We start from the raw sequence: 7345 nt of genomic DNA, 5'->3' as shown, positions 1-7345 counted from the left end.
CGAAGTTCAAATTGAATGTAATAGACACGGACGTAAGTAATAGAGAAGGCGTCAAAGGTGAAGTTGGAATAAGTTTATATGCTTGAAAGCAGTTATAAACATTACTCGACAGAATATTTCAGAGTATAGAATAAATCAATATCTCCTTAGAAACACTTATTTAAACATTCAAATCTCACCCTTTTCCCCCTTCTCTAAGGAATTATATCCAGTGCCAAGATGTAAAAGACTCGAAAGTAAGAAATCGATAAATGCTGACGATAGTTTCAATGAATTGGAATTTATTAATTATAATATAATTATGTAATTGGTTCCTTGTTACTAAGATACCAAAAATTAACAAAAATATATTAGATTTAGTGAGAAACCATTTTTGGTACGCTGCCTTCGCCCCAGTCCTTTGCTCAGATCAGACGTGTCTTTCCTTGTTCTAAATATAACAATTCAGTTTGAGTTGTAAATTGTTTAATTTATTTACGAGCAGAGTGCCTTAGCGCTCCACGGGCATGAACTCATCCCGGTTCCAGTCAAAAATCCCTGATGGCCACGCAACAAATTTTGGTGACAGCGGTGGGATACGCAAGGCTGAAAAGGAAATCTCAGTCTTCGGATTCGCCGGCTCGTGAGGACTATTGGACGATTGGAAACATCTCTCGGAACATCGAATAATAAGGACTTCGTGGATTCTGGATTCAGCAATCTTCGTGGGGCCAGGAGTTGGATGAGAGACTGAGCGTGCTGGATTTCAAAAATTTCATCTCATCTGATTCGGCGAGTTACATATTAGAAATAGTTAATAGTTCGGAGTTACTGTTCTTAGTTTTAACAAAGTGAATTTGTTCTTATTATATTTTATTCGTCCTGAAACATAGTTAAAGTTAGTCGCGAAAATATCAAAATGTTGCGCAGATCTATGAAGTCTAAGCGAGCGAAGTCGTAAGTCGTTATTACCGCAAATTCAAAATTTTGAAGTCGAGGATATATTAGTAGATAAGCTTGAGCAGCAGACTCCGAATAACATGTTGCAATTGAATTCGCTTAATGTTTCATCACCCCGAACAAGTAATTCAAGTGCAGTTGATGTAGTTAGTTTAAGTGGAGAGTTACTTCGTTCTGAAACGGTTGATAAACCGGCGTCAAAAGAAACTGCGGAATCTTCGTATTTTCCTATACGTATATCATCGAATATCATTCCGCAATTTGATAGAGATTCCTCGTCATTTTTCAAATTTATTAAAATATGTTAAAAAATTAATTCACAAGTTAAATCTTCTGATCGCGTCATTCTTCTTACCATAATTCGAAATAAGATAATAGGACAGGCAGACATGTTGATATCAAATCGGGAAGAACCGAAAGCTGTTGACGGACTCGTTAATCTGCTCAAGAAGGTCTATGATTCCGCATTTGATATTAGTCAAATTCATGGTGAATTGAGAGGACTGCGACAGGGTATCCAGAAAACGTTGGCCTTTTATGTAGCTAGGGTTCGTAAAATTTTAAATCGAGGATTACCAGCGGCCAAAGATAAATTTAATCTGGAACAATTGAAAGTTGTAATAACTTTATTAAATCAGGAAGCTGTAACTAATTTTAAACAGGGTCTACGAGACCAATCTTTGAGATTACATTTTCTTAAAGAACGAGCGGAAGATTTTGAGGAAATCGCAAAAATTGCGTGCGAATTAGGACGAGAACCAGGTGAAGAACAATCAAATCAAGTTTTATCTACTCGACCTATAATTTGAGATGTTAAAGTTTTTACAATTAACGCCGGAGAAATTCAATGCTTTAAGTGTAACCAAAAAGGACACTTTCGTAATAACTGTCGCCAAAATAATGAGAGGAATTTGAATAAATTGAATTATAACTGGATCAGATGCAAATTCTGTAGGAAAACCGGTTATGACGAATCGCGTTATTTTAAAAAACAGAATAATAATTTTTCTTCACAAGCACAATTAACTTCAAACACTATCACAAAACCTCAATATTTAAACTCTCAGATAGCTCCGCGGAAGGGTGTGACACGGGGCGAACCTTTGATTGCAAGCTCTCAACTCAACGAAACAGGTTCCAGTTCGATGTAAAAAGTATAGGTTAATTACCAGTTCTTGATTTAGAACACAGTTCATTCTGTAGAGGGACTGCTAGTTTCCTTATTGACACTGGTTCACAATTAAACTTAATCAAACGAAAGAGTGAAATTTCCACTTTGAAAGTAAATCCTAAAGTTACATATCAACTTACTGGTATTGATTCAGGAAATATTAATACTTGTGGTGAAGTAGTTATCTCTATTCGAGACATCGACGTTCACTTCCAGTAAGTAAATGAGAATTTTCCAATCTCAGAAAAGGGAATTTTAGGAATTCCATTCTTAGAGAAGCAACAAGCAATTTTAACTTTTAACGATAAAATATTAAATAGTCTTCAGTTTCGCAATACAAGGGTTCTCCTCCGTTCACCCACTTCGTTTAAATTGGCTCCTAGAATAAAAACTCTTATCACTATTCCAATAAAAAACATTGAGGAGAAAGAGGGTTATGTAAGACAGTTCACTGCAGAAACAGGCATTTATGTAGGGGAAGCGTTAGTGACACAAAAGAATGGGTTTGCTAAAATATTCGCAATCAATACTACCCCTAATTACGTTAACCTAAATGTACCTCTGGTTGAGTTTGAAGAATTTTCTGAGCTTTCTCCTGCACCGCGTTCAGCTCGAACAGGAAATCCTGGCATAGAACAATCTAGGGCTGATGCCAATAGATTTGTTAAATTGATTAAAGTATTAGATTTGAAAATCCTTAACGATGTCGAATAAGCCAGTATACTGAAAATTTTGAAGAAATTTCCATATCAGTTTCATTTGCCAACGGCTCAATTAAGTTCAACAAATATAATACAACAGTTAATAATAACTGTAGATGAGGCTCCGATAAACACAAAACAATATCGATTTCCCCTAATTCACAAGGAGGAAATGACAAAGCAGGTGGAATCATTGTTGAAGAATAATGTTATTAAACCATCTACCTCTCCTTATAATTCCCCAGTTTGGGTGGTTCCTAAAAAGACGGATTCTATGGGTAAACCTCGATGGCGCATGGTTATTGATTATAGGAAACTTAATGATAAGACGATAAGTGATGCTTACCCGCTTCCTAACATAATAGATATTCTCGATCAACTTGGCGCAGCAAAGTATTTTACTACTCTTGATCTTATCTCAGGTTTCCATCAAATTCCAGTGCATTAAAATTCAAAGGTAAAGACTGCTTTTTCTACACCTAATGGGCATTTTGAATTTAATAAAATGCCCTTCGGTCTTAAAAATGCCCCAGCAACCTTCCAAAGGTGTATGGATTTAGTTCTCTCAGGCTTACAGGGGGTTGAATTGTTTGTTTACATGGAAGATATTGTCATTTACGCCAATTCCTTGGAAAAACACACAGAAACTAAAAAATCTTTTAGCTAGATTGAAAGATGTAGGGTTAATGTTACAGCCTGAAAAGTGTCAGTTTCTTCGACGAGAAATCTCTTACCTAGGTCATATCATCTCAGCCGAAGGAATTAAACTTGATCCCGCCAAAGTTGAAGCTGTAAAATTATTCCCCATTCCGAAAACTAGGAAAAACATCAAACAATTTTTAGGGTTTGTCGGCTATTATAGGCGCTTCATCCTTGAAATGACAAAGATTGCCAAACCTTTAACACGATTATTAAAAGCTAATATTCCTTTCGTTTGGAATGATGATGCTTACTCAGCTTTTAAACACTTGCGTGATATTATTTGTTCAAAACCATTGTTACAGTTTCCAAATTTTAAACAGCCCTTCCTTGTTAGAACTGACGCCTTTAATTTTGCTCTCAGAGCCGTGTTAAGGTCAAATCGGAAAAGATCTTCCCATTGCATATGCGTCGAGGACACTTAACGATGCTGAAATTAAGTATTCTACTATCGAAAAAGAGTTACTCGCGGTAGTTTATGTGGTTGAACATTTCCGGCCATATCTGTATGGCCAAAAGTTTGCCCTATTAACAGATCATAGACCGTTAGTCTGGTTACATAACGTGAAAGACCCTATTTCTCGTATAATGAGATGGAGAATCAAATTAAACGAGTATGACTATAATATAATCTATAAACCCGGGAAAATCAATCTTAACGCAGATGCACTATCGCGCAACCCTCCAGTTTCTATCAAAGACAGTCAGGCTTCTCTTACTCAGATACAACAACCCAGACATACTGACGCTTTTTCTCCAAGGAGTGTGCAGGGGGTTGTCGTGGGCGCCAACGATTTGCCTGCTATGGATTCCGAAGAGAAAGAGGATACAGACAAAGACAAACCTACAGAAGACAAAAATGAACAAATGGTGGCTGCTATTTTTCTCACATATGGAAAGTTTATTGATAAAGATAAAGCTAAGTTTAATAGTAATTGTACAGAAATTGGAAATAATGTTACTATAGAGGATGGAGGATCGCTCTCTGTGTTAAGGGAGACACAGTCTGAAAACGGTAGTCAGACGGTTATCAGAAAGATTTTTAATAACACCCCGCATCAAGTTGACAACAACGGCATCTTACACTGTGTCGTGCCGGGACCTGAGCAGACTGTATTTTTCCCAACGATTGTTGAGGCACAGGTTCAGCGGCCCAGGATTGTTTCGCCAGATGAGGTAACACCGACACAGTTGTTAAGGAACAAGTCACGATCGTCCGTAATGATGTTTCCTGGAAAAAATATTGCATCTACAACAGCTACCAATAATGAAATTAGAGTCTTAACAATGAATACACCTACACAAATACAGACACCTCATCCTTTCAACCTTCCTAATATCATTTATAGTAAGATTATCTTTATATGCGTAGAGACCATCTTGTTCATTTCCTTCTCGCTGATTGTCAGACTATTTCACAAACCAGTGAAGATTTATTATTACGAGGAAAGTTCTCCATTAGTCAAATTCAATCTTATGAAATTCATGCGGGAAATGCAATGGTATTTCCGGATGGAAAACATCACATTTTTCATCTATTTTCTAAAACAGATTCTGGAGAGGTACAGAATTCTGATCATCTTGCATCTTCATTATCATCCCTTAAACATTTAATGGATTCTCTAAATGTTAGGACACTTAGTATAGCTATGAACAACAATAATTTACAGCCAATCACATGGAATTCTCTTGAGAATCTTTTGAAAATAATTTTTGATAATCCACAATATAATGTTACAGTTTGTACTGACGAAATTATAACTCCATCTCCATCTAGACGGCTCCCTATTATTCAAGAATATCATGCATCAGTAGTGGGAGGTCATCAAGGTGTAGCCAAATTATTTAAAAGGATACATGAAGATTTCCACTGGCCTAGAATAAATAAACAAATTTCAGACTTCGTTCGTTCCTGTGTTAATTGTCAAAGGAACAAAATGTTTTCTGCAAAAATCAAACAACCTATGCGTATAACAGATACCCCTCAAAGAGCTTTTGAGAATATTCAAATAGATATTGTAGGGCCTCTACCTATGACAAAGAAAAGTAATCGTTATCTTTTGACACTTCAGGACAACTTAACTAAATATTCGGATGCCATTCCTATACCTGATATAACTTCAACAACTGTTGCAATAGCTTTGGCCAAGCAATTCATTAGTAGTTTCGAATGTCCTCGGATAATTCAAACTGATTGAGAGAGTAATTTTTATAGTAGCGTCATGAAAAATTTCTGTAAGATATTTAAAATACAAAAAATTGTATTTCGGCCACGGCATTTCGGCCGTAATCTCGTTAGGCTCCCTTGAGCAAACACGTCGTGTGTTCGTAGATTATTTAACGCACTACTGCACCAAGTCTGATTGGGATGAATGGATCCGTTTTGGTATATTTTCTTACAATACCTCCGTACATGAAGCCACAGGTTTTATCCGTCATGAACTTATTTTTGGTGTTAAAGCTATAATTTCAATAGAATTTGCTCATCAAGAGATCCCCCAAATCTTTGTCAATTATTTAGATAACCTAATTGTCAAAATTTCTACTACCCAGGCTTCTGCAGCGGCAAACCTGGAAAAGGCAAAGGAAAAAAGTAAATTGTTGTATGATAAAAATATAAACTCTCTGCAGTCTGTAGTAGGAGATGACGTATACCTATTAAAGGAACCCAAAACTTCAAAATTCGATTCCTCATGGCTTGGACCATATAAGGTTATCAGAATATATAATGATTTAAATGTGAAAATTGCTACAGGACCAGATAAATTTAAAATTGTCCATATGAATAAATTAAAATTAGCATGTATAAGATTAGATTCTCCTTAAGTAGTTTGAGTATGCATTTTATGTCTATGTTGTTCTCCAAATATAGGTTAAGATTCTCCTTATATTACACGACTCCAGATAAATTTAAATGACACATGTTTATTTACTTACGACATTGGTTCTATGTTATATTACTTTGGTTTAATATATGATTGTTGTTATGTTATTGAACCGTTATAGCAGTTATATGTTTGTATATTGCAAGTAACAGCTGCGAACATGCGTGGGTGTTCTGTAGCATCCTTTGACTTGCATTCTCTGTGAGACCCCAGGTGAACCGAGTAACTTGGCTACCACAGGGATGTGGGAAGAAGGAGGCTCAGCAATACCTACTTGCATGGAACATGTATTTGTATACATTTACGAATTCATGTCATTAATTGTTATAAATTGTTGAAAAACTGTTTCATTGAAACACTTTTCGTTGTTGTGTGACAACCTGTGACACTAACTTCAAGGCGCGAAGTTCAAATTGAATGTAATAGAGAAGGTGTCAAAGGTGAAGTTAGAATAAGTTTATATGCTTGAAACCAGTTATAAACATTACTCGACAGAATATTTCAGAGTAAAGAACAAATCAATATCTCCTTAGAAACACTTATTTAAACATTCAAATCTCACCTTTTCCCCCTTCTCTAAGGAATTCTATCCAGCGCCAAGATGTAAAAGACTCGAAAGTAAGATAAATGCTGACAATAGTTTCAACGAATTGGAATTTATTAATTATAATATAATTATGTAATTGGTTCGTTGTTACTAAGACACCAAAAATTAACAAACATGTATTATATTTAGTAAGAAACCATTTTTGGTACGCTCTCTTCGCCCTAGTCCTTTGACCAAATCAGACGTGTCTTTTCTTGTTCTAAATATAACAGTTCAGTTTGAGTTGTAAATTGTTTAATTTATTTACAAGCAGAGGTGCCTTAGCGCTCCACGGACATGAACTCATCCCGGTTCCAGTCAAAAATCCCTGAAGGCCACGCAACACTACTGTTGTGTGTCCCGC

The 7345-nt window shown here is 36.0% G+C and overlaps 1 protein-coding gene and 2 long non-coding RNA genes across 11 annotated transcripts; all 3 read right to left on the bottom strand.

Annotated features, from left to right (window-relative positions):
* Positions 1–270: 270 nt before the first annotated feature.
* On the bottom strand, positions 271–1284 carry LOC143179258 (uncharacterized). The gene is made up of 2 exons (XR_013001934.1): positions 952–1284; positions 271–861 (listed from the first exon to the last, which is right to left on the bottom strand). It is a non-coding gene; the product is annotated as an uncharacterized LOC143179258 (long non-coding RNA).
* A 119-nt stretch (positions 1285–1403) lies between these two features.
* Positions 1404–3739, bottom strand: LOC143179257 (uncharacterized). 4 transcript variants are annotated; one of them, XM_076378387.1, is made up of 7 exons: positions 3709–3739; positions 3546–3627; positions 3158–3438; positions 2923–3068; positions 2670–2833; positions 2251–2489; positions 1404–1538 (listed from the first exon to the last, which is right to left on the bottom strand). In XM_076378387.1, the coding sequence occupies exons 4-6, from the start codon at positions 3003–3005 to the stop codon at positions 2434–2436; spliced, it is 303 nt and encodes a 100-aa protein (XP_076234502.1). In that variant the 5' UTR covers positions 3006–3068; positions 3158–3438; positions 3546–3627; positions 3709–3739; the 3' UTR covers positions 1404–1538; positions 2251–2433. The 4 variants fall into 4 exon arrangements, with proteins under 4 accessions (XP_076234502.1, XP_076234500.1, XP_076234503.1 ...); XM_076378385.1 differs by lacking the exon at positions 3709–3739 and having other exon boundaries at positions 3158–3474; positions 3546–3659; XM_076378388.1 differs by lacking the exon at positions 3709–3739 and having other exon boundaries at positions 3158–3458; positions 3546–3642.
* Positions 3740–4383: 644 nt separating this feature from the next.
* Positions 4384–7079, bottom strand: LOC143179259 (uncharacterized). Of its 6 annotated transcripts, XR_013001935.1 has the most exons (7): positions 6166–7079; positions 6060–6081; positions 5785–5971; positions 5620–5700; positions 5473–5541; positions 4812–5385; positions 4384–4741 (listed from the first exon to the last, which is right to left on the bottom strand). It is a non-coding gene; the product is annotated as an uncharacterized LOC143179259 (long non-coding RNA). The 6 variants fall into 6 exon arrangements; XR_013001937.1 differs by having other exon boundaries at positions 5620–5743; positions 5916–6081; XR_013001938.1 differs by having other exon boundaries at positions 5620–5743; positions 5916–6081; positions 6448–7079.
* Positions 7080–7345: the final 266 nt, after the last annotated feature.

This window comes from Calliopsis andreniformis, chromosome 5 (genome assembly GCF_051401765.1).
Source record: "Calliopsis andreniformis isolate RMS-2024a chromosome 5, iyCalAndr_principal, whole genome shotgun sequence".
Lineage (NCBI taxonomy): Eukaryota > Metazoa > Arthropoda > Insecta > Hymenoptera > Andrenidae > Calliopsis > Calliopsis andreniformis.
This window is presented reverse-complemented; position numbering and strand designations above follow the sequence as displayed.